This window comes from Pelodiscus sinensis, chromosome 5 (genome assembly GCF_052426305.1).
Source record: "Pelodiscus sinensis isolate ZL-2025 chromosome 5, ASM5242630v1, whole genome shotgun sequence".
NCBI lineage: Eukaryota > Metazoa > Chordata > Testudines > Trionychidae > Pelodiscus > Pelodiscus sinensis.
In genome coordinates, this window is record NC_143056.1 from 108,137,486 (window position 1) to 108,164,338 (window position 26,853).

General features: G+C 44.2%; 1 protein-coding gene across 17 annotated transcripts in view; it reads left to right on the forward strand.

Annotated features, from left to right (window-relative positions):
- The window catches only part of DENND2B (DENN domain containing 2B), a 340,796-nt gene that overhangs the window by 177,193 nt on the left and 136,750 nt on the right, over nucleotides 1-26,853 (forward strand). For 13 of the 17 annotated variants that reach the window (XM_025189962.3, XM_025189963.3, XM_075927977.2 and 10 more), the window contains 2 exons: nucleotides 17,293-18,510; nucleotides 25,220-25,356. In XM_025189962.3, coding sequence (XP_025045747.3) covers nucleotides 17,293-18,510; nucleotides 25,220-25,356 — 1,355 coding nt within the window. The remainder of the gene's footprint in view (nucleotides 1-17,292; nucleotides 18,511-25,219; nucleotides 25,357-26,853) is intronic. The other 4 variants (XM_075927984.2, XM_075927983.2, XM_089778642.1 and 1 more) reach the window with 1 other exon arrangement.

Consider the following 26,853-nt stretch of genomic DNA (forward strand, 5'->3'; position numbering starts at 1 on the left):
AATTGCGCGTGTGGCTCCGGCTTCTTCCCCAATTGCGCAGCGAGGCTCGGGGCTTTCCCAATTCCATCCCCTCCTCTCCCCCTCGCCACAGGAAGCCAGCATTGGCTCCAATCTTGCAAGTAGCTCGAGGCTGAATCTTGGAGGGGGGGAGTGAGGAGGGCTGAACTCAATCTGCAAGCCATATTTGGCTCCTGAGTAAGCCATAGGTTGCTGACCCCTGTTCTGGAGTATGGTAAGGGGTTTTGCTCAGTACAAGATCTTGGAGAGCTAAGACATGTAAACAGTAGTTAGTAGAAGTGAGGCCAGGACTCCTGGTTTCCAGCTCAGTGAATCTTTCTTAAGGCTACAGAGTATATGAACAGAATAGTGCTTTTCTGTAAATATCACCTGACCTGGTGGAGGGCAACAGAAAAGGGATCCCAATTCAGCCTCTGGTTTGTTTTGATGGGATTTCAGTTTACTTGCTGAATCCAGAGCTCCTTCACATGTGTAAGAAAACTAGCATCACTATGTATAAAAAGCATGCTGCACCCTTTTCAAATTTGATTAATATAAATGTACATTTGCTTGATCTGATTTATTTTCAGTGGTACTGCAAAGCTCTTACTGGATTAGTGCCAAAAAGTTCATTTTCTTAAGACCCTGGGGCAAATAAACAAACACACAGGAAAGTCACCAATACTGTGAAAAGGTGAAATCTGAGAGCAACCATGCACATTGGGGCTCCGAACAAACCTGTTTTAGACATGCTTCTTACACAAACACTTCCAAAGAACCATAAGCCTTATGAAAAAGGTTGATAGGGTGTGGGTTCTGCCTCATTTAGCGAAAACACTCACTCGTTTGCAATGTTCAACCTACCTATAAAATTAAGAGATACGAGGAAAGAAAGACAAAAACCAAAGAAACTAGAACACAGGTATGACTCATATTTTATGCAAAGCAGTTTCCAAGAATGGTGTCTTTCAGGATAAGAAGTGGAGGCACAGCTTTAGGAAAATACATTGTATGAATCTATATTCATTTAGAATAAGCTTCAAGGAAAAGAGAAGGGATAAAAAGCTAGCAATATTACATTTTTTAATGTTGAATAATAGACTTATGTGGGGAAACACTAGTCAGTATATTGTTCTTTAGAAAATATACTGGTTTTGACGTTTCCAATAGCTGTGATTTTTCATATGAAAGCTCACTTTCTAAATACTGTGATGAAAGCTGTGTGGCTTCCGGAGCTGCAGGGAGACTGCCGGCAGCTGGGAGAGTGCTCAGGGCGGGCTGGGCCCGCGGGCCAGGAGGTATCACAGTGAAGAGCGTGAGGGGCTTTGTGGAAGGCAGGAAGTGGGCGGGCGTGGCAACTGCGGCACAGCGGGTCCTGCCCATCCCGCAGTGAGCTCCAGTCGGGAGGTGGCTGCTGCACAATCCCAGCCACCTTAGCTTGCGGGGTGGGGTTGGACAGGGACGGCGATGGGAGGGTCCACAAAATAAAAACAAAAGTGGAAATTTGGACTAATAACCAGAGAGGGGTATAAATGTATAGCTTGAGAATGCTAGGGGGTTATCAGGAAGGCAAAAACGTAATTGGAATTGCGACTGGCAAAAGATGTGAAGGATAACAAGAAAGGTTTCTACAGGCATGTTAACAAGAAGAAGGTGATCAGAGAGGGTGTGGGGCCTCTACTGGATGAAGGAGGTAACCTAGTGGCAGATGATGTGGGGAAAGCTGAAGGACTCAGTGCTTTCTTTGCCTCTGTCTTCACAGACAAGGTCACCTCCCAGACTAATGCGCTAAGTGACGCAAGATGGGATGAAGATGGACAGCCTTTGGTGGGTAAAGAACAGGTTAGGAACTATTTAGAAAAGCTAAACATACATAAATCCATAGGGCACTGAGGGAGTTGGTAAATGTCATTGAAGAGCCTTTGGCCATTATCTATGAAAAGTCGTGGAGATCGGGAGAGATCCCGGATTATTGGAAAAAGGCAAATGAAAAAGGCCCATCTTCAAAAAAGGGAAGAAGGACGATCAAGGGAACTATAGGCTGGTCAGTCTTACCTCAGTCCCTCAAAAAATCATGGAAGGGATCCTTAAGGAATCCATTTTGAAGCACTTGGAAGAAGGGAAAGTGATCAGGAATAGTCAGCATGGATTCATAAAGGGCTAGTCATGCCTGACCAATCTAATTAGCTTCTACGATGAGGTACCTGGCTCTGTAGACATGGGAAAGTCAGTGGATGTGATATACCTTGACTTTAGCAAGGCTTTCGATGTTATCTCCCACAATATTCTTGCCAGCAAGTTAAGGGAATGTGGATTGGATAAAAGGACTGTAAGATAGATAGAAAGCTGGCTAGAAGGTTTGACCCAGCAGGTAGTGATCAACAGCTCAGTGTCAGGATGGCGGTCGGTTTCTAGCGGAGTGCCCCAAGGTTCTGTTCTCGGACTGGTTTTGTTCAATATCTTTATTAATGACCTGGATGAGGGGATGGATTGCCTCCTTATCATGTTTGCAGATGACACTAAGCTAGGGGAGATAAATATGCTCAAGGGCAGAGACAGGGTCCAGAGTGACTTAGCATCTTAGACAAATTGGAGGATTGGGCCACAAGAAATCTGATGAGGTTCAACAAGGACAAGTGCAGAGTCCTGCACTTGGAACAGAAGAATCCCAAGCATTGTTACAGGCTGGGGAACAACTTGCTAAGTAGTAGTTCTGCAGAAAAGGACCTGGGGATTACAGTGGATTAAAAGCTGGATATGAGTCAACAGTGTGCCCTTGTAGCCAAGAAGGCTAATGGCATATTAGGTTGTATTAGGAGGAACATTGCCAGCAGATCCAGAGATGTGATTATTCCCCTTTATTCGACTCTGGTGAGGCCACATCTGGAGTATTATGTCTAGTTCTGGGCCCCCCACTACAAAAAGGATGTGGACACATTGGAGAAGATCCAGCGGAGGGCAACCAAAATGATTAGGGAGCTGGAGCATATGCCCTACGAGGAGAGGCTGAAGGAGTTGGGTCTGTTTAGTCTGCAGAAGAGTGAGGGGGAATTTGATAGCAGACATCAACTTCCTGAAGGGAGGTTCCAAAGAGGATGGAGAGAGGCTGTTCTCAGTAGTGACAGATGGCAGAACAAGGAGCAATGGTCTCAAGTTGTGGCGGGAGAGGTCCAGGTTGGATATTAGGAAAAACTATTTCACTAGGAGGGTAGTGAAGCACTGGAATGGGTTACCTAGGGAAGTAGTGGAGTCTCCATCCCTAGAGATCTTTAAGTCTTGGCTTGACAAAGCCTGGCTGGATTGATTTAGTTGGGATTCGTCCTGCCTAGGGCAGGGAGCTGTACTTGATGACTTCCAGCTCTATGGTTCTATGAAAAGCATCAGTTTGGACCACCAAAATGTTCTGAGCCTGATTATCTGTTGTCCTGTACCTAGTATAGTTATTTACACCGGTGCAAAGTGGGTGGGAAAAAAGTCCAACTCAGTAGGGTTTGAAATTCACCTTGCATTGATCAGAAAGACCATTCAATAAACAGGCCCTGCAATTCCAGATAATTTCAGAATTCCCCATTCCCTATTTCCTGACCTTAGGAATGACTTGGTAAAATGTAGTCAGAGTGGCTGCGTCTAGATTGGCAAGTTTTTCCGCAAAAGCACTTGCTTTTGCGGAAAAACTTGCCAGCTGTCTACACTGGCTGCTTGAATTTCTGCAAGAACACTGACGATCTCATGTAAGAAATCAGTGCTTCCTGCAGAAATACTATGCTGCTCCCGTTGGGGCAAAAGTCCCTTTTGTGCAAACCTTTTGCGCAAAAGGGCCAGTATAGACAGCTCAGATTTGTTTTGCGCAAAAAAGCCACGATTGCGAAAATGGCGATTGGAGCTTTTTTGTGCAAAAGTGCATCTAGATTGTCCACGGATGCTTTTGCGCAAAAGTGCTTTTGCGGAAAAGCGTCCGTGCCAATCTAGACGGTCTTTTCCTCAAATGCTTTTAATGGAAAACTTTTCCGTTAAAAGCATTTGCGGAAAATCATGCCAGTCTAGACATAGCCAGTATGTCTACGTACAGCAGAACAGAATGCTCCTTAGTGTCATTCTTTATGATTAATCATTCACAAAGTAGTAAAAAAAAATCTGTCATTGCTCTCTATGTTCTATGTACATAGCTTGTTTTGTTTTTCTTGTATAGTCATTGCAAGTTGTGAACCCAAATCTTTACTTTAGGAATTCAAATTGATTAAAGTACATAGGATTTGATTCACTGTTGCCGCCATTTTTTTCTTCAGATTTTTGCAATCGTAGCGCCTGATAGATCTCCTATACCAGTGGTCTCCAACTTTTTGAGGTTGTCGGGCACCGGGGGCGTGGCCCTTCGCCCGCCAGGCGCCAGGGGGCGGGGACACTTGCGCGCCCGGGGGCGGACCCCCCATAGCCGCATGCCTGGGGGCGGCCCCCCCATAGCCACGCGCCCGGGGCCAGGGGCCCCCTCCAAGGGCTGCACGCCCAGGGGCTGGCGCTCCCCCCGCAAGCGCCGCGCGCCTGGGGCCGGCGCTCCCCCCCGCGAGCGCCGCGCGCCCGGGGCTGGCACTCGCCCCTGCAAGCGCTGCGCCATGTGCCCGGGGCCAGGCCAGCCCCGAGCACCTGGCGGGCGCATGCAAATGCCCCCGCGGGCGCCATGGTGCCCACGGGCACCGTGTTGGGGACCACGGTCCTATACTATTTACTCGGTGAAGTAACTCCTGAAATAGACTGATGTGAGAGGAGAATCAAGGCACAGAATGATTGCAGTCAGCTGAGTGCTTATGGGTTTTTCTCTACAAAACTTATAAAGATTCAGCAGATTCTGAAGGGCTTTGCATCAATAGGAATCCATCACGGAGTCTGAACAGGGCTTGATCCCACAGCTCTTACATTCACAAGCATTAATTGAAGGAGCTGGAATTTCATGTAGAATTGTGGAGAATCCATTGAACCTGTGAGCTGGTTTTGCTGTTTCAAAGTCTTAGTTATTAGCCTGTTTATTTGGTTGATAGTTATGAGAAGTGTGATTCTGCGCCCTCATATTATTATGGAAATGTGTTTTTGAATATGCATAATTCAAATATACTTCATGCAAAATGGGGTATGTAACCTGTTCTTGGAGAGCTTGTAATCCCTTGGAAGTGTATATTCTGTTTGTGTGCGTGTGTCATTCTTGTATGTGAAGTTAGAATTGTGTAAGATACGCCCATTTATACATCTAGATGTGCTAATGAAGGACATTAGCAGTACCCAGCAAATTGAATAGTTTATTTTGAGATAATTTCAAGTTGAAATTTGGCGCTGTCTACACAGTGCCAAATTTCGAAATAAAGCACTAATCCAACAAGTCCCTTAACCCTCGTGGAATGAGGGTTACAGGGTCACTGGAATAGTATATTTAATAGTATATATTTTGAAATAACAGGTGCGTTTAAAGATGCAGAATTGCTATTTTGGGTTATTTCCCGTATCTCAAAATAGCCCCGCTGTCTAGATGCAGTCGAAAATACCTGCAAGCTAAAATACCTGCAAGCTAATGTGGGGTGGAGAGGAGCTGCTTGACCTAGTCAGAAATAGGATCAGTTCCGGCCTGTGAAGGACTTTACCTGAAATAAGAACTAGGCTGAGATATTAGGATTTGTAACAACCTCTCTTCGGGTATGTGGCTAAAGTTGAATTAAGGTATGCAACTTCAGCTATGTCAATTCTGCAGCTTAAGTCAAAATAGCTTAACTCTGCTTTAGGTGTTGTCTACACAGCAGGAAGTTGAAGGAAGAACACTCTTCTTTCAACTTCCCTTACTCCTCACGAAATGAGGGTTATCATGAGTAAGAGTAAGGAATCCTCAAGCTCGATATTATTTCAGAATAAAGTCTTGTAGTGTAGACGCGCACTATGTTATTTCAGAATGACATTAGTTATTCTGAAATAACACTACTGTGTAGACATACCCTTCGTGTATTAGACTTAGCAGGTGTGTTTTGTTATTTTAGCTTGGTAACTCACTTTGATCTGTCAGTTATCACTTTTAACTACTTTAAATCGTATTTTATACTTAATCAAATCACTTTTGTTTGTTATCAAACCCACTCTAAATAATTGTTACCGGGCAAAGGGGGGAACATCTGTGCACGTCTCTTGTTCATTGATAAAGGGGGCAAACATCAATCTAAATTAGATGGATTTTATCTGGGTTTTTTATCCCAGTGAGGCTGTGTACCTGAGTGTTGTGTCATGTCTCTGCTGCTGTGTCTGTGTCTGTATCTGTTTGGGATCTCAGAAAAACTCCACTGGGTCCAGGGAATGCATCTGCTTTTCCGCTTTTTTTGGGGAGGGGGAGAGCAAACACGCTTTTTCCAAAGCCCTGTCTTCCTCCTTCCTCTCAGGTCCCTTCTGAAAGAGGAGGATTTTCCGAAATTTGACCCAGTGTAGATGGGCCAAATTTTAGAAAAGCCTCTTCCGAAAAAACTATCGGAAAAAGGTACGTAAATGGTGGGGAGCAATTTGCGTACCTTTTCCTCATACATCAATGTAGTGTAAACATAGCCTCAGTGACTGAACCTTCCGAGATCTGAGCTGTTCTCAGTGTATGTCCTGCTCTGCTGGGTGGTGTTATCCCAACTCTGCACCTTTGCTGGGCATAGCAGAGCCTCTGGCTCCCCAGAACAGGGTGGTGGGATGCTCCAGAGCACAGGGAGGCAGGCTCAGTGGCATGATCAGCCCATCAGGGGATCTCTGGGACCCGTCTTCAGGAAAGTCTTGATTTCAGGAGAACACACTGAAAATGGCCTTCACTGGGTTTTTTTTTTTTGAAAGCATTGCACCCTCGCTCACTCCAGTAAGTTAGCTCTCTTTTTGCCTCTCTTTCTATAACTGCTGGGATATTTTTCATCAGTACCATGTGATCTGTCTTTCCTGTGTGTGTTCCTATGATTTTCTCTGTTCTAAATAGATGTCTTATTATGCAAAAGTACTTTTAACTTTGGAAGTTCTTTTGTTTTCCTTTTGGCTCATTGTCTTCCCTGGAAGAGGGTGTTATCCAAAGGCAGTGTTGTCAGGGATTCTGATATATATGCCTGTTAAGCTCTCAAATGCAACAATTGGCCTTGGGGGAAAGAAGATTGTTCGGTCACTTGCATTGTTTCCATTTGAGAGAATGGGCAAACTATGACAAGTTTTACTTTTTTATTTCATGAACAAGTCAAAACAGCTTGAAAATGACCTTATTATGCCAGTCCCAACTTTGGGACAGAAAAAGTTCACATCTCATACTCATAATAAACAGTCTTAATCTAGATGTAAGGTAAATGAACTGTAGTATGCATGAATCTATTTGAAGTATTTGTGGAATGGCAGTAGTCTGTATTATCTGCCTGAATGTCTGAATATTCTAATATGGAGGTTTCTCTGTCCAACCAAATAGATACAAGGCCTTGTCCTCAGTTGCACTGAAGTTTTTTAACAGTTGGGTGACTGGTACCTCAGACACTGGCTTAAAGAGGAGGCGGTGTGACTGTCTCACATTACTGCTCCCTGCTTCCAGCCTGAGTTCTCCCATGTTCTCCCCATCCCATTCCCCTTTCCTCCCCCACGTTACTTGGGGAGAAGGGCTCTGTCCCCTGCTGTACCAGCTCCCCCTGGCATGTTCCGTGGCTCTCCCAGCCTTCAGACCGCAGAGCTATTCCCAGATGCTGCCTGGTGCATCGTAGCAGCTTCCTGGGAAAGTGCCTGGTTGCCAGCAGCCATGGGCTGCCTCCTACCTAGGCTTGGCTTCTGGGACAGCAGCTGTGTGGGTCGGACTCCCTGCCCCCACCTCATCTCACCCCACCCCGCTCTGCCTCAACATGACTGCCTGAGGTCAGACTATGCAGTGTTATTCTAGCTCTGTTGGCCTCAGTGTATTAGAGGGTGAGGTAATATCTTTTATTGGACCAACTTCTATTGGTGAGAGTGACAAGCTTTTAATTTTATACTGAGCTCTTCTTTACAGCTGGGAAATGTACTGAGAGTGTTACAGCTAAAGAGAAGTTGGGGGACACTGTTTAGCAGAAGTAGCTAACACGTATTTCAAAGGACCATTCAAGGCGAAGTGACTTAGACTGAATTTTATCACCTATGGAGTCCACGTCAGTGTCATAGAATAAAGGAGGCAGGGAACATGCCCATGGAGACATGAGGGTGGTGGAGATTGTTTGTTATAGATCTTCTATAATGGAATTGTCTCATAACCTGTCTTAAAGGCATTAACTAGTGTATGGTGTCTTCGATAGCTGACAGAAGCCTGCTTTTAGTTTGTCAGAGGGAAGGACTGGGAGAAGTCATAATTCTCGTGGAGAAAGAGAAAGAGAGAGGAATTCACTGGCATGAATATGGGTTCATTTCTTCAGTCACAATTTATTCCTTTTTCAAGCAGCCAGTCTTCTTTGCAGCTAGGCTGAGGAGAATTGCTTTTACTAGTGTGCATGGAGGAGGGTAGTACCATAATAGCACTCACCTCTGGTAACACCTCTTTGTGTTCCTTTAGTTCTTATTTTTATAACATTATTGATTAGGATTGTAAGCTTTTACAGCATGTGTTGGAACTGACCTCTAGGCTGTTTTTCAGAAGGTAGTCATCATTTGCTAGACAATTCCCTAGTTGTAGTGTTCATAGCAGAGGGAGACTGTATTTGCAACCTGATCGCCCAATAATTGAGTTTTGACTTTTCTTCTTAGTGTTGGCTTTTTTAATAAGTTCTTAGCTCCTTATCAATCAATACTAGCAATGTTAGCATTTAATCTGCAGGGCTATGTCTACATTGGCACCCTCATGCTAATGAGACACTTCGGAATTGCAAATGCCGCGGGGGATTTAAATATCCCCCGCGGCATTTGCATGAACATGGCTGCCGCTTTTTTCCGGCTCGGGGCTTTGCTGGAGAAAAGCACCAGTCTAGATGGGATCTTTTGGAAAATAAAGCCTTTTCCGGAACATCCCTTATTCCTCTTAAATTCAGGAATAAGGGGATCTGAGCTACAGCAAACCAGAGAGGAACTTGGCACTTTCACCATGCCCTTTGTAGATAGATAAATGCCTTGCCCAGGTGTTGTGCATGTTGAAAGGGATATTGCTGGCATTAGTGAGATCTAGAAACTGTCTGACATGTTGGGAAGATGAGGGTATGTCAAATACCTTTTCCTGATGTTTTTGCACTCACCCCCTTCAATAGAATTTAATCTCTGGAGCAGTGGTTCTGAGCCTATTTATCATTGTGGGCCGCTTGCTGAGAATCATAGTGAACCCTAAGCCCCTGTTCCCATCATCCTCTGCTCAGAGACCCCTCCATGGAGGCGGAACATGACTGGAGAGCTGGGCAAAGCACAGGTAGCAGGGACAAACAGACCCCAACTCTGCTGTATGGGGCCAGGCAGTAACCTGCAGCTCATCTCCCATCATGCAGGACCAGATGGCAGCCTGGACCTGAGCCTACAGCGGTCTAGACCTTGAGCCTGCCATGTGGCATGCAGAACCCAGGACCCCAAGTTTGCTGTGCAGGGCCATATGACAGCCCATAGCCTGCTGCATTGCATGGTAGTCAGCCACAGCCCCGCAGCCTTTAGTACAGAGCTGAATTGGTCCAGGACCACTGCTCTGGAGTAATTTGTGAAATGTCAGAGGACCTTAAAGTTGCTACTGCTTAGTCCTGTGGTCAGAGCAGTGCTCTGTGGATTAAGAATTCTATGTATGAGTCCCAGCTTTGCCACTGACTCACCTTGTGTTCAGGGAAAGTCACTTAACATTTGTGTGGCTGAGTTTATTCTCTCATGCAGAGTGTTGTTTAATGATAATGCTCATGTAATATTTCTAAAGTACTTGTCGAGTCTTGGATGAAAACTGCTACATAATTACAAATTGCTATTACTGCTTCTGGTTGCAGTGTCATCCTAATGAAACAGGAACAGCTCCTTGGCCACCATACTGGCTGCTTGGCACTGCAGAAAGCCTGCCAATCAGGCCCTGCATCTGCCACACCCGAGATGTTCTGGGGTGGCCTGTAAAGGAGAGAATGGTGTTTCAAGCACAGCTTCCCTGATTCACAGACCAGGCTGATAGCAGTAATTTAGCCATGTTTTATATTCAGAGTGATGACTCCTCCCAGCACCCCTGTGAGAGAGGGAAATGTTCCCATCTCCATTTTGAGACGAGCTTTGGCTCCCCTCCAGGGTTGCAGAGGGAACAGTGCTCAGTAGTAGAGCTCAGGAGTTTGTGGCACCCAGCATAGGGATCACATCAAGAGACAACACCTCTCCCAACATGCGCTCTGGAGTTCTAATGCAGATCAGGCTTAGTCTGGTTCTTAGAAAGACACCTGAAGATGGCATGCTCGTGTTATGTTCCTCCTGCGCACATCGCTCCTTAGAGTGGAGCTGCAGAGGACAAGGGGGGAATGTTCTGTCTCTCTCTCCCTCTCTGTCTCTGTCTCTCTCTCTCTCTGTTTAACTCCTTTGGAAAATGGTTATTTCAGAAGCTGGCTCTGACCACAGTGCTACATTCATGAGATTTCACGGAAATCAGTGCAGTTATTCCTAATTTGTGATTAGCCTGAGAGGTCCCTCAAATCCAAGATGTGTTGGCAGCTGATTCTCCTCTTGTGCTGGTATAAATGTGGCATATTGCCATTGCAGTGACAGGGGTCACACTGGTGCAGGGGAGAGGAGAATTGGATCCTGGGACATGAACGTGTCAGATGACAATGGAACTAATGCCCTTATTCTGTGCTGAGTATTTATAATCCGATGTTCTTGATCTGTGAGAAATAATTTTCTGAAGTTTTGTGGGTGTGGTACAAACAACTGAAAGTGCTTTCTTTGGCAACATGCTTTCAACAGTGCCCAGGCACTTGGATCCTGATCCTACAAATATTGGTGTTGATGCTTAACTTTGCCACCAGGAGTAGTCACAATCCACAGGGGCTCATGCTAGTGAAGGTAAGGAGGTCTATAAAAAGTTGCAGGATCAAGGCCTAAGCAGGTCACACTCTTAATAGTCCCTTCACTGTGCAGCACAAATACAATGTGGGACATCGTCTTTAACAAACATGCCTGTGTATGCCAGGCATTCTATAAGTTTTATTCCATACCCTGGGACTGGTTTGAAATTGCCATTGTAGTTTTCTAAGTATAGTCTTGGCTCTCCTTGCAGTCATGAGGAGTAAGGGAAGTCAAGGGAACATTTCTCCTGTCAACCTCCCACTCTGGGGCCATTGCAGAACATCGATGTGAAGTACCTTGACTCCAGCTACATAATTGTTGTAGCTGGAACTGTGGATCTTACATCGATTTTCTCCACCAGTGTAGACCTGGCATAAATATGTAAAGTGTTGTACTACCTCAGTGTTTCTTAAACTTTTTAAGGACACCAAACAATATTTTTTTTTAATGAGGAAAACCAAGGATTTTTTTGTTGAGGGGAAAAAAAAAAGAGGCTGGGGAAAAGTTATTGAGCAAAAAAAGAAAAAATAGGGTTGGGGGACAGTCACTGAGAGGAAAAAAAAGGTCGCCTGCCCCTTTAAGGGTGGCCATTTTAAACTCTGTTGTTCTCCATGGCACACCTCCGATTGCCTCCTGGCACACCAATGTGCCGCGGAACACAGTTTAAGAAACACTGTACTACCTGGTTCCCCCTAAAGCAGCAGTGGGCAAACTAGGCCAGTGAGTAGGCCACAGGAGTGGCTCTCCTTCATCTCAGGGGCCACAAGATTGTCATAACCAAGATGGTCTCCTAGGATGTAATAGTTTTACTAACAGCACTTGTGTGTGTCTAGAATGTGCAGGCTGTGGCAACGGAGCCATAGCAGTGCTTTGATCGCATGCAGAGGGAGTCTCCCGGGCCGTGCACAGAACCCCAGTAAGCCATGTGTGGCCTGCAGGTTGCCCACCACTGCCCTGTAGCTTTGTGTTTTCTGTCAGCCATTCTCGAACACATCTCTGCTTGCCCCCTTTGGGAAAAGCTTGAAACCATGCCAATCTGTTGTGTGTTCTGCCGCTAGGAAGTGTGAACTGGGCCAAGTTTGCTTTGTAAGATTACAAATGCTTAGCCAAAGGCACTTCAGAAATGCCGTTTGTTCTCAGAGCCTGCTCTTTAACCATTAAAATTGATGGGAGTTTTGCCATTGAACTCAATGGATGCAAGTTTAGGCCCCAGCAGCAGATAATTTAAACAAAGGATTTTAAATTGCGATTGTCTGGTTAATCGTGTAGTCAATACAATTTGTATCGACTACATGATTAGTCAGTAAGGGGGCCTCCACCCAGGACTGGCTTCTGCCTCTACCTCCTCCCCCACACTGCCTCTATAGGAGGCAGCAAGAGGGGTGGCAGGCAAGTATGCGGAGCCAGCATGTGCGGAAAGCCAGTTAAAAAGGTGACTCCCCACGCTTACTGGTAAATCCTATATCAGAAGCAGCGAGGGGGGCGGGGAAACAGGGCAGGCAGTTCTAGTGCTCATGGGGAGCTGGCTTAAAGCCGGCTTCTCACAGGACTGGCTCCCACTTCGCCCCCTCTCCCTCATTTGCTGCCTCTGATACAGGCTTAATAGATAAGCCTAGGTTTCTCAGTTAATCATGTAGTCCTCTATAACATAACCTCCCTAGATGCAGCGGGCCTGATCACCGGTTAAACATACAGTTTAACCAGTTAACATTTTAAACAGTATTTTACATCTCTACCTGAGACTATAAGCTGACCATGGAATAGTCCTAACAGAAACATAAATATTTTGAATAAAACCACAGTAGTGTCTAAGTCAGAACAAAATGTTAAAACCAGTGGTTTTCACCCTGTAGTTTGTGCAGATGATGTCTAAGGGATCCATGAAACATCACTCTGAAAACAAAGTTTCAGGTCCCAGAAAAGACTGTCCATTTTTCTGATCAATCAAAAGAGTGGGAGTACCGCCACTTACAGGTCAACACACAGAAGCCCACAGTTTGTGCCCTTTCTCACACTGCTTCAAATGATGGGCCAACGTTTACAGTTGAATTCTGTTCAATTCTTTTTCAGTCTAAGATTCTCATGGCAGGGGTCTGCAGACCACAAGTTGAGTTTCAAATGGGATCCTCCCCTCCATTTGAAATTTGTTAGAGATCTGCAAATGAAAAAAAGAAAAAGAGGTTGAAAACCACTGTGTTACAGTATTTTAAAGCAGTTTTCGGTTACCTGTTGTAGTCAGACAGCATCTCCCCACAAAAGGTCAGGAGAGACATAATCCCCTTCATTTGTTACCTGTTCTCTTTATTATTTTGTTCTTTGTATATTTGTTCCTATCCTTTATCTTTGTAATAAATGAAAAATATTGCTCCTAAATGCATTCACATGAACACCTCCCAACCCTACTGTCCTACTAAATAAATAACATGTTAGTATATACAATGACTAACTTTAAGCACTATATATCAAGGTATAATGAAATATTCAGTGCTAGGCATTTGAAGAACTGTGGACTAGTAGTTTAAACATAGGACTGGAAGCCAGGAGAAGTTCTAGATCTGGCATTCTCTGGTTGCAGTTTGAGGATATCTGCCTCACTTTTCCCATCTGTAAAATGGAGCTAATGTAATTTACCTACTTTGGAAGTGTTCTTGTTTCTGGTGAAGGAAATGTGAAGTGATACCTTTTATGATTTTCATAGGGACAAGTGAAGCCATTGAAGTACAGGCAGTCCCCGGGTTACATGGATCCGACTTACATCGGATCCCTACTTACAAATGGGGTGAGGCAACCCCGCACTAGCTGCTTCCCCCCAGCAGACCAAGGAGACGCGAAGCTAGCGCCCCCCCCCCCCCAGCAGACCAGGGAGACGCGGAGCGGCTTTTCTCAGCAGACACCTCAGCTTGAGAATAAAGGACTGAGGGAAGTGAGGTGTGGGAGAATAAAAGTGAGCTCTGGAGAAATGTTTGGCTAGAGTTTTCCCTACAATATGTACCAGTTCCTACTTACATACAAATTCAACTTAAGAACAAACCTATAGTCCCTATCTTGTATGTAACCTGGGGACTGCCTGTAGAAGATTATAAACTTCTAAAAGAAAACCCAGTCTATTGTTAGTAACAACTCACTAAAACTGATTCAAAGAATCTATATGCTGTTTGATTTGGGCATTTTCTCTATTAACTGTAAATTCTGACTAACTATATGTTGGCATAGTACCTAGCACAAAGGGACTTTGGTTTGGTTGCCCTCTAGGTGCTTACAAATGTTAAATAGTAATCTTCATAATGAGGAAAGCTGTGTTCTATTTAATGCAGCAAGGAGAGGGAGGATTCCATGAAAACCCTTTCAAAAACAACACAGTAAAGGCAATGATTACATATTACATATTTTTCATTACACAGAAAAGTCAAAGTTGGGATAAGGATGATCAGGATAATCTCACTAGCTCTGATATCCAGATGCTAATCTGTCCCCAATAACTGTGCACTTTATTCCTGCTATGATGAATTGAATGTATCATTTGAGTTTGATGCTTTCATTTAACTGAGAAGGGCCCCCTTGATTTGTAACTCAGTGTTCCCACCCTGGAGAAGAAAGATAATTTTGAGGAGGGGAGAAAATCTTAATGTGCCCTCAATGTGTGTCAGACTCCAGATGGATACTTTATTGCTGAATTCCAATTGGGGATCCTGCTAACACGCATCTTAAATCAGCCGTGACACAGACTATGGACTTCATGCATAAATGGCTCCATTTGGTCCATGATATTCTTGTTACCGTGCAGCAGACAAATGGCAGAGTACCATTGCAGTGGGGGGAATGGCCTTCTGGAGAACATCATTTCAAACCCCCTACAGATGCATCAGCTTTAAAGATGAGATGAATGCCATGACTTGACTGTATAAACCTGAAGAAGGGGGGAAATCAAGATTCAGGACCATACATATCCTTCAGAAGCCTGGACAGACAGATTTAGGAAATGTCTTCAGGAACCACAGTGGTTGAAAGGGCTGCTGGGTCAGGAGGACTCTAAGGAACATTTAATTATACATTCAACTTGACAAGCTGCCAAAACTACTAAATCTGCTATCACATGGCTCCTGATCTGGAATTTCTTTTCTGCAAAGAACCATATTATGGAGCTATACAGAATTGCAGTAAATATGACTTTATAGGGCTCTGAATTGTACATTTATACCCTGATACTGTCATTTCTGTTATGAAGAAAAAGCTCAACTGTATCTAACCAGCAGCTGGTGAATGATTTGTCACTGCTCTGTGGGGCAAAGTATGCAGTTCCTCTTGGAGGACATATTTCTTTGTCTTTTTTTTTTTTTTTTTTTTTTTTTTTTTAGTGCAGAAGAAGCAAATAAAACTCATTTAGTCAAAGAGGTCTGCAACTTCTGTACCAAAGAGGCATGATCCCTGATAGGATACTGGCAAGGAATTAAGTTGCTTTTGTTGATACTTTGATTGTTTTTCTCTTCTGACTTGAGTTTTTATTGTACTTCTGAGTTTTTACATGTAAGGCAGCATTAACAGTGGGAAAGTGGGAGGTGATCTTACAACTTGTTGCTGTTGTTCTGATTCATTGGAATGGTTTTTAAGGAATAAGAATCTCATGTCTCAAGCTAAGTTGTGCGATGCGGTGCAGTGACTGTTCCAATATGGTGGATGATCTGACCAGTGTGTCAGACTTGAACAGGACCCACATTGCACGTATGAGCTGCCCATTCAGGGTGGAGACCATTGAGAAGCAGGTATCTCACAAACTAGCTCTACTCTGGCTATGTCTGAGTTGCATGGCTCCCATGGGTCTTTGCATTTATCTAAATAGCTCTTCCATTCGGATTTTACACATAGACAGTGGGTTAGGTTAATACATGCACATTCTCCATCTAATACAAAATGAACTTCAGCTGTAAGGAGGTGTTTGTTTCCCCCCTTCTCTTTAATTACTATTTGCAACTGAAAGAGTTTTTAAGACTGACTATTGAAGGAGTTGTGATTAATTTGATGCTGTATTTGATGAGTGCATTTTGTGGTAGGAGACTTACAACGCTGTTTGTGACATGGTTTTGGCTTAATTTTCACATTGCTGGTGTAGAGCTGATTTATGATTATCTTACTGCTCTTATGTGAAGATCTTTGTAGCAGTTTGCTAACGTTTGATAAAATATAACTGAGTAGTAACAATGGTGCATTCTGCAAACTGTGGCAAAAATGTGTCTATAAGAGTCTGATCATTTAGAAAAGGGACTGCTGTCAGCTTTTTGGATATTTTATACATTTTAGAAAGTAAGTGGGGAAAATTAACCTTTTTTCAGACAGTAACATTTTTTATAAGGAATTATTTGTTGTTCATGATAAAGATCACTATATTTCATCTGTTGGCCTCTATGGTTACGTCAGCACAGCAGGGCTTAAGTTGAATTAAGCTATGCAACTTCGGCTACATCAATTGCATAGCTTAAGTTGAAATCGCTTAACTCGGCTTTTGGCGCCATCTACACAGCAGTATGTTGAAGGAAGAACATTTTTCCTTTGATTTCCCTTACTCTTTGTGAAATGAGGGTAACCATGAGTCAGAGTAAGAAGCCCTCCAGCTCGACATTAGTTTGGAATATAGGCTTGTAGTGTCGAGGCATGTTTTGTTATTTTGGAATAACATCAATTATTCCAAAATAACACTGCTGTGTAGATGTACCCTATCAGTCCAAAACAGGTCTTTCCTTTGTAATTTTAATTTTATTTTGTGTATATATATATTTGTACTTGCTTAAAAATATTGTGATGGTATTATACTATGGATGTCATGAGTTAAAAACCTATATATTTTTAATTTATGTGCTCATGGTTTCCAAGGTCTAAGCTATTTTTTTTTAATGTAAGCTTCCCTGATCTTTGCTTCAATGGGAGCCATTTTTGAGGTAGTATTGTCTTACTGCCACGTGGCCTCAATCTCTTGGAGGTCAATGGACCGATGCTGATTTATACCAGCTGAGGATATGTCCCACTGTCTCTGTGATAGATGCTTTCAAGGCAATGGCTTGATATGAGGCTGACTGTTGTCCTCAGATGGGGCAAGCCTTGGTAAATCCTGGACTAAAGAGTGGAAAGTTGGTTTTGGAAATGCAAATTGCTGTTCTTTGTAATTTTGCAATTGGACAGCATTTAGTTGCCCTCTGATGATGATATTTGCTGTTGTGATTTGCATACATAGTCCTGTTTATTGTAGAGAAGAGATTAGCTATTAACCTTAGTTTTCCAGGGAGCTGATTTTTATTTTCTTTTTGATTCCAGGTGTCAGTCAGTCTCTCCGCCTCCTCTTTTGTCCCCACCAAGGAGCCCAGCCTATCCCCTCAGTGACAGTGAGGAGTCCTGCCCATCCACCAAGTTCACCAAAGTTTCCAATTCCAGGCTGCTCCCCAAGGAGTGGAGCAGCCGCGGTTCTACGCTGAGACACCCCTCTGGGCTCTCCTCAGACACGGACTCTCCAAACCACTCTCTCAAAGCTGTGAGCGTTGGCTCAGTGGATAAAAGGCTGTCTGTTTTGAAGGCTGAGGACCAAAAAGAGACCCCCAAGGAGACTCAGGATTGGGATGGTCTAGGGAGCCGTCAGCTCACCCGGAGCACTCTGACCTTGGGAACGGCAGCCAACTTACGGAACATCTCCCTCAGCAGGGCAAGCATCCACTCGCAGGCGCCGGATATCCGGCAGAAGATTACAGCATGGGAGTGCCGCAAGCAGCTTTCGGCCAGGGTGGGCTCACGAGGGGACAAGAGGGACCTGGGGGACAAATCTGGCAGTGAGGGCTGCCCTAGCATATTGCCCTCTCCTTGCAGTGAGAAGACTTTTGATTTCAAAGGATTCAGGAGAATGAGCAGAACATTTTCCGAGTGCTCCTATCCAGAAACAGAGGAGGAGGAGCTCCCGGATAGAGATTCCTGCCATAGGCTGGAAAAGAGGCCAAGCAGGAGCGAGGCTCTTTCCAATGCTTTCTTCAAAGGGCATGCCAGAAAAGAGACGTCTGCAGTGCTAAACAGAATACAGAAGATTGAACAGGCATTAAAAGAACAGCCTGGCAGGGGTCTCCCTCAGTTGCCAAGTAGCTGCTATAGTGTTGACAGAGGAAGGAAAAAGTCCATGACGCTGGGTACTGTGGAGGGATTGAGTGAGAATGTGAACGATAGCAAAGGAGGGACTGTTAGTGTTGGGAGGGATCCAGAAACACCTACTGAGACTGAAAAAAGTCATAAAACAAAACAAGGGACTGCCACAAATTCTGGTAGCCCTAAGCTGCTCCCAGAGAGCCCAGCGAACACAGCAGTGAATCCTGTCCCCAAGCCCAAACGCACCTTTGAATATGAAGCTGATAAAAACCACAAAAGTAAACCAAGCAATGGCCTACCTCCTTCTCCCATACCTACTGCTCCTCCCCCTCTCCCTTCCACCCCCGCTCCTCCTGTGACCAGGAGACAGAAGAAGGAGTCACGCTTTCCCAGAAAGTCCCAAAATAGGTAAAATTGGGGGAAATGTATTGCACATGATATTAAAATAAATGTAGAGTGATTTTGTGAATAACAAGAGTCTTCTCCCTCCTAATCTAATGCTGTTGGCCCAAGGAAAGCATGAAGCCTTTGATACTGGCCTGTGCTCTCTCTCATCAGAGTGCAGTGACTGGATGGCCACCTGCTCCACTACCTTGATTTTATTACAGTTTTGAAGGCAACTGAAATTTCCTACTAGGAAATTTGGATTCATTGAAAGAGCCTTTTTTGTGACTGCTTCACACTCACTCAAGGTCATCTGTGTCAATCTGGCATAAACGCCTTGCTCCAGATCTTTAATGAAGCATAATTTCATTATCCTCATAGCTCTTGTAACACAACCATTATCGTTCTATTAATGTCCTTGCTGTATGAGTGTGTTAACCTCAAAGCACATCAGTGGTTGGTGTGTTTGCATCTGAAGTTTGCAGACACAGTAAACGTGAGTTAGATGGAATGTAGTTTGTTTCATTCAGTTCTTGGAATTGTCAGTCCTAAATTAGTGGCAATGTATTAGTGAGGGTTTAATTCAGAGAAAACACGTGCAAGAATGGCCTTTGTATCTGTATACAAAACTGGTGATGAAGATGGTATTGTTAAAGTGTTCATCCATACCGCTACATTTCCAAAGTAGACTGATTCCCTCTGGCTTTTAATGGGAATGGTATGGCTCAAACATTGTTTGCTGCTTGGAAAATGTAGGGGTAAATTGTTCATGAGCTTTCAAAGTTCTAATTTATGGACATACTTGGATGCTGTGTATATAAAACATATACATTCAGTATTTATAAATGAGTTTTACAAGTAACTGCAATGTGCTATTTGGAATGTACTCTATAAATTCAGTGTTTGGTACTAGATATTGGCTCAACTTCTTGCTATTGTATGTCAGTGCAACCTGACCTAAAATGTAGTGGGGCAGGAGGAAGGGAGGAGTGGGTTTTCAGATTGGATCAAATGACACTACTGCTGCTGTTTCTCAAAGAGAGTGAGTGAGGGAATGTGAAAAGCCAAGCTGTGGTTAGTGTGTATCTGTGATCATTGGCTGAAATCTCAGTGAGGAAGTGAGCCTATGGACTAATCAGAGACCCGCTCTAGCTCAACTGGAAAGGAAGCTGCACTCCTTTTGTGGCACCATGAATGTTCAGATCACTTGAAGTAATTTTTTTCTGTGCTCATCTGTAAGTAATGACTTGCATTTGAAAACGTAGGCAAAGGATACATTGAAGAAATCACACAATGGATAGAGCAGGGAATTGAGAACTCGCTGTATGAGCTGTCTTTTTTTAATAACAATAGATCAGTAGATCTCAAAGTGCTTTAGAAAGCAGGCCAGTATCACAGACTCCACTGTACCCATGTTAAGTGTTGACAGACTGCCTATGTGATGGGAGAGTATGCACACACAGTCACCTGTGCACATAGGTTTTGAGTTCAGTCATCTGTGGTGATTAGATTAGATAGTGAACTCATAGGTGCAAGGAATATATCTTTGTACAGCACTTAGCACTGTGGGGCCTCAGGCCTGAGTGGACCCTTTGGTTGTGAGCATTAAACTACTAACGATTAGGGTATGAAATGTAGAGTTAAGAGGAGTGCCATAGCTACTTGCTACCTTATACAAATCAGGCTGACTTCTTCAGCCTGATTTCCCACAGTCCCATTTTCCACCAGTGCAGCTGCCCTTATTTCTGTAGAGTTATCACTAATTTACACTGAGCAAGAAAGTAGTGAGTCAGGCCACTAACTTGTGTTCAAGTGATTGAAGTCAAATACAGCAGAAGCAAATTCAAAGCCTGGATTGGCACCCATTGTCAATTCTGGTCCTGAACATCTCTGGGACTCTCCTTTCTAGCTTTAAAATAATTCCTATGTTTGTAAAGTGTTTTGTGATCTTCTGGGGTAGACTATTTAAGAAATGCCATTTATTTATTGTTATTATTATAATTGTTGTTACATCTCTGTGCTGCCACCTTACCAAAGGTAGATATTGGCACTTTGTGTCAGAACAAACATCTGTGCTGTTTTACACTCAGACAGTGTAAGAATTTGAACATTTCGACTGAACTATTACTTCTCTTTAAATGTTAATTTAACATAAAATGAAATTGAAAAGTGGCTTGCATTTGTTGTTATCCGTCTCCTACAGAAACGGTGGTTGTCGTAGATATTGTCACTTCTCAGAAAGATGGCTGCCATTATTAGGAAGCTCAAAGAAGCCAATAATAACCATAAACCCTGCTTTCAAAGGCAGTGCTGTACTTTTCGGCTGATGGGTCCTGTTTCTGGGATTATTTTTTCAGTTTTATGAGTACATGATTTCCCTTGTCCTATAGGTCCAGAAATTATTTTTTGGGGTCTATGCAGTGCCTTGATGTGTGATGTGTGTATTGAAATCAATGCCTAGCCTGCTTAGACATTTCTGAAAATTCTGCTAGATACCTCTCTGCATCTTTAGGACTCTAAATAGTTTTGAAACTTGGCTGTTAGCCTTTGCCTTGCTGTACTTCTGGCTTATGTTAGAAATGGGCCTGAACCAAAATCTCACAGCTGAGCATACCCTAAGTTCTGGAGTGAGTTCAGATCTGAATCTGAAACCCAGGGTTGGTTCTTGTTGCTTACTGTCTCAGTAACATGGATCTGAACACGTCAGGCTTTGAGAAGGGACACAGGCCCACAACGGACCAGGAATCTATGAGGCTAAATCCAGAGGGGTGGGGCAGTGTGTAGTTGCCACTTCAGACAGGGATAGTGTAGCTCACCAAACAAGACTGTGCACTTACCACTCCTTCCCCTCCGCCCCCCTAGCTCCTGATCAATGAATTAGAGCAGGAGAAGCAGTGGACAGAGCCTGGTTCCACCTCACCAACATACCACACAGCAGCCCAGGGCCTGTGTGAATGATAAAGGAATAGATGCTGCTATGAAGGCTTCAGTGCATTACCTTCCCTTAGGGGGAGCAGGGAAAGAATTGCAATTCTTGAGGCAGCATCTCTGCCGGGCTACCTGTTGCATGTTCCAGTTGGACTATATACGCAACCAGTTGTGATGGAGGAATGCCCCTGAACTAGCATCTCCTAACTATTGTGATGCCAGTGTAGAAAGAATGTGTGTGTGTGTGTGTGTGTGGGGGGGGGCAATATTGTTTCCCTCAGCCGCCAGAGATCTCCACTGAGCTTCCCTCAGAGAGCCCTAAATACCCATTCACCTCCAGATGCCCCCAAACAGCTATCAGAACATATTGCAGATAGCAGAAGTAGCCCACCCCAGACAGCGCCTCCCAATATATCTAGCACCTACCCCTCCAACCACCATCCAGCATTCACCTTCCAAAGCCACATTAGCCAAGTTTTGTGCAGCTCTGTGTCCCATCCTTGCCACTGCTTGGGGCAGGGTTTGTGAGAGAAATCAGTGACTCTCTTTTATCCACAAAAAACACTACATACACACTTGAGCAAACCTGGACTCCTTGCACCTCCCCTTATGCATGGCTGAATCTAAAAGCCCCTACTAGCTCTCCGCCCTCCCCCACCACCCCCCGTGAAAGCTCAGTAGCCGTGTAATACCAACGTGGTACCTCAGCCAAAACAATAGCCTAGATTTTTCTAGTGGCCTAGATTTTTTCCAAAATAGAAACCTACATTTATTTAATCAGTCATTATCTAGGGACCTGATTTTTTCACACCTGTCCAGCACCCAAAAATTTCCATTTTTTAAAGTCTTGGGCAATGTGTATGCCCTGTTGTCCCCTCTCTGCTTCTGTTGGGATTATAGATGTTGAAAACTAAATTAAGAGGCTAACCTGTGAGGCTGTGAATACATTATGCGAAAGATTGATGCTGCCGTGGTCGATCTTCCAGGGTTCGATCAACTGAAGACCCTCTAAATAAAACTCAGAGGGTGCCCCATGGGTGCTGGACAATTGCTCCCGTCAGCCTCCCACTGTGTGAATAGCACGAAAACTCAATTTAAGATATGTCAACTCCAGCTACGTAATTAATGTAGCTGGAGTTGCATATCTTAATTTGACCTTCTTCTGTAGTGTAGATCAAGCCTTAATGTGGCCTCCCAAGTCTTCTAGTGCAATGGCTCTCAGCCTTTCCAGACTATTGAATCCTTTTCTGGAGTCTGATTTGTCTTGCGTACCCTTGGTTTCACCTCACTTTAAAATTACTGGATTACAAAATTGGACATAACAGTGTTAAAGCACTCTGTTCCTGAAAAATTGCTTACTCTCTCATTTTTACCATAGGATTACAAAAAAATCAATTGGAATATAAAAATTGTACATGCATTTCGGAGTATGTTATATAGAGTAGTATAAACAAATCTTATGCAATTTTAGTTTGCACTGACTTTGGTAATACTTTGTTCCTGTTGTAAAACTAGACGACTCTTTGGACAAGTCGATGTACACTCTGGAAGACCTCTGTATACTCCCAGGTGTACACGTACCTCTGGTTGAGAACCACTACCTAGTGTATAAATTCAAGAAGAGATCCTTCTTCTGGGAAAAAAGGCAATGTATTCCAGTGGCTGAAGCAAAGACTTAAGCTCTGCTACTGACTTAAACTGGAGTCTTGGACAAGTCATGTAACTTTTTTGTACCTCCACTTTCTTCGTCTGTAAAATGAGAGTGAGGAAAATAATAGTTTCCTATCCCACAGGGATGCTGAGGGGGAATTAAAACTTTAATATAATATTTTGAGTACTAAATCTCATCAATTCTCAATAGGATTGAGGGTGCCAAGTGCCCAAATCCATTTAAAAATGGGATTTTGGTTCCTAAATTAGTTATAAATTGTAACATACCTTATAGTGATTGACTCAAGGAGCACAGTCTAGTTACCTTAACAAAAGGACAGTAAAGAAGTGACTTAATTACGGTCTATAACAGGGGTGTCCAACCCATTCAACGAAGAGAGCCAAAACAGCGGCGGAAAAAATGTGAAGAGCCACACCAGAATTGTTGAGCAAAAAAAAGAGGAAGAGCTTCCCACCAGCCAGAGTTGAGCAAAAAAAAAAAAAACTTTAAAAACCGCAAGTTAGGCTTTTTGACCACGTCAGGCTCCCGCTGGCCGCCACCATATTGCCGATGCCATTTTGCCACGCCGGATGGCTCCCCTGCACCTGTTGAGCGCAAGGAGCCGGGGACCATTTGTAGAGGCACATCAGGTGGCTTCATGAGCCGCCCTTTCAGGGATGAAGAGCTGCATATTGGCCACCCCTGGTCTATAAGTATGTATAGACAGAGGATAAATACTGAATAATGGTCTTTGCAGTTGAGCAGAGAAAGCTAGAACACAGTCCCAACAGCTGGAAGTTGAAGCTAGACAAATTCAGACTGGAAATAAGGTGTAAATTTTTAACAGTGAAGATAATTGTCCATTGGGACAATTTACTGAGGTTATGGTGGATTCTCCATCGCTGGCCATTTTTTAAATATAAGATCTGCTCTATGAATTATCTTGGGGAAGTTCTGTGGCCTGTGTTGCATGCAGTAGATCAGACTGGATGATCACAGTGGTCCCTTCTAGCCCTGGAATTGCTGAAATCTATGAAACGCTGAGCACAGTAATACCTAAATGCCTTTAAAAATCTGGGCCTTCATCTCTTTGTGCCTTATTTCCCCATCTATGCAGTAGAGATAACAGCATTTCCTACCCATCCATTAGCCAGGGTGGGTAGGAATGGTGTTCCTAGCTTCTGTTTCTCTGAAGGTGGGTAAGAGGGGAGGGATCAGATGAGGATTACCAGTTGTGATCCCTCCCTCTGTATTGGCCACTGTCGGCAGACAGGACACTGGGCTAGCTGGACCTTTGGTCTGACCCAGTGTGGCCATTCTTATTTTGTTATGTACCTCAGGATACGTCTATACTGCCACCCTAGTTCGAACTAGGGTGGCTAATGTAGTCATTCAAACTTGCAAATGCCTGCAGTGAGGAGTAACGGTAGTTTGAGTTAGGAGATTTAATTTGAACTACCTAGTCCATGCCACATGTAGCCGCGGGCAGGTACTTTGAACTATGGGGCATTTAAAAATGGCAGTGCCCGGGAACATGCAAATGAAGCCTGGGATATTTAAATCCCGGGCTTCATTTGCAAGTTCGTATGCCTACATTAGTCACCCTAGTTCGAACTAGGGTGGCAGTGTAGACATACCTTTATAGGGTTGTGAGGAAAAAAGCAGCAAAGACTGTCCGGCACCCCAGATAGTACAGACATGGCAGATTCTTTTCAGTATGCTGTTCCATAATTATCTGAGGACTTGGAGGTGCCCCAGACCGTTTGGCCATGTTGGGATGACTTGGAAAATCAGAACTCCACTTGTGTCCTTGCAGGGCCTACCCCATCCTGTATTTAGGAAGAAGGGATGGGACTGGAAAGAGCACACCTGAACTGGCTTTGGGAACACCTTAATTTCCTGCTGATACAGGCCAGCAGCAACACGAAGGAAATAAAGAGGGAATTTTTCCTCTCAGAGGCACAATTCCTTCTGTGCACCATTTACTGGAAATGTGCTACTCCTACTTGTGTCTTGTGGCCACCCCAGCCTTTAAAGTGCAGCTCAGACATTTTTAGTGATTTTATCATCACTCAGAACAAATGAACAGCTGATTCTTTAGACCATTATAAAACATTAGCACTAATTACTTTATTGCATTGTTTTAAACTCTAGAAAATCCTTTGAGTTTGAAGATGCTTCAGGCCTGCAGTCTCTGTACCCTCCCTCTCCAGCTGAGAACGGTACGGAGAACCAGCCGAAGTTTGGATCCAAGAGCACTTTAGAGGAGAACGCCTATGAAGACATTGTAGGTAAGGACCTCTTGCAGCACATGGAATAGCTACTTGATATTGAGCAATTGTGGTTAGCCAGTGCATTGTTGAACATGTGCCCTGAACAAGAACTTCCAGCTGCTGTCAGTAAGGAGAAATGAAATGGAAGCTGGGGGTAAATGGGCTGATGCATCAGAGCAAACACATTATTCACAGTCTGCACGCAGGATGTCTTGATTCCTTCAAACCTCATTGAATGGTCTTATTGGAAGCAGATTGGTCAGCCCTCACTATGCTTTTCATGGACTCATTCGCTCTCTCCTGTGCTCTTGGCTTGAAGTCACAGTGGGTTTAAAATTTACAAGGGTGGGGGTGAGGGAGCAAGAGATGCAGAGCTTGCAGAACTGTCGAGCAGCAGGGCTGCTAGTCTTGGGGTTGTGTGGTCAGCCTAAGCCCTGGAGGACTTCTGTGAGTCCCACAGCAATTGTTCTGTGATCGCCCTCCTGCCTAGTTGATTATATGGTGGAAAAGAATTTCCTCTCTTGTGCTGTCAGGAGTACAGAGCGTTGTCTTGATTAAATACAAATAATCTTCCTCCACCCAAGAGGAAAACAATTGGCCCTTCCTCATTGTGCACATTCTTTTAACGTATGTCCGTCGAAAGGAACGTTGGCAATGGGAACACGCACTACAGCTTTTCCCTATGGGAGAGGAGAGCCTGTGTTTTAAAAGGGTGCCCAGCTGGTGTGCCTGGACTCCAGAACCCTCTCATGTGTGCGCAGAGCCATTGGCATGGGGATGCAAGTCTTCTTCCTACTCTCACACCAACCCGTCGGTCTCATCTTATGACAATATTGCTCCCCTGGCTGCGGTGGCTAGAGGTTGAATGGAGAAATGGCACTCCATCCTCCAAGGTGCTGAGCATGTTGAACACCCTTTGAAGCCAGCAGCAGTGAAGGATTCTCAGTTCCTAGCAGAATTGTGCCCACGATGGGATCTGCCCAGAAGGAAAAGTCAGTCCTCCTTATTCCTTGGTTTAGCTGTCTGCTTTTATCATCCCTTGGTCACACTGCTGGTTTTTCTTCTCATCGCGTTGTGTACGCATAAGTCTCAAAGCAGTGAACAGAGTTGCTCTTTCCTGATCGCAGTGGCCATGAGCTTCGGGCCTGTTGTGTTTTCCTCCAGCTGCCTTGAGCTGACACCTGGGCTCTATGAGTTGAAATGCTGCTGAAGTGGCACGTGGTATCAGGCGATGCTGCACTTTGACTAGCATAGGTCTCTCCTACTAATATGGATGGACAGACACAGTTGGCCTTATGGCTATAATAACAGCATCTCTTTGTTCATCCTTCAGGCCAAATTCTGCCCTTGGCAGGGCAGTGCCCACTGACTTCAGTGTAAATCTGGCACATACACATCTAAAGTCAGAATTTGCCCCTTTCTGTTTTAGAACAGCTGGTGCTTTACAGTTGTCTGTCAGAGAAGATGCTCTCAGAATATTGGTCCCATCTGTGCACATAAACCGGCATCCAGGGC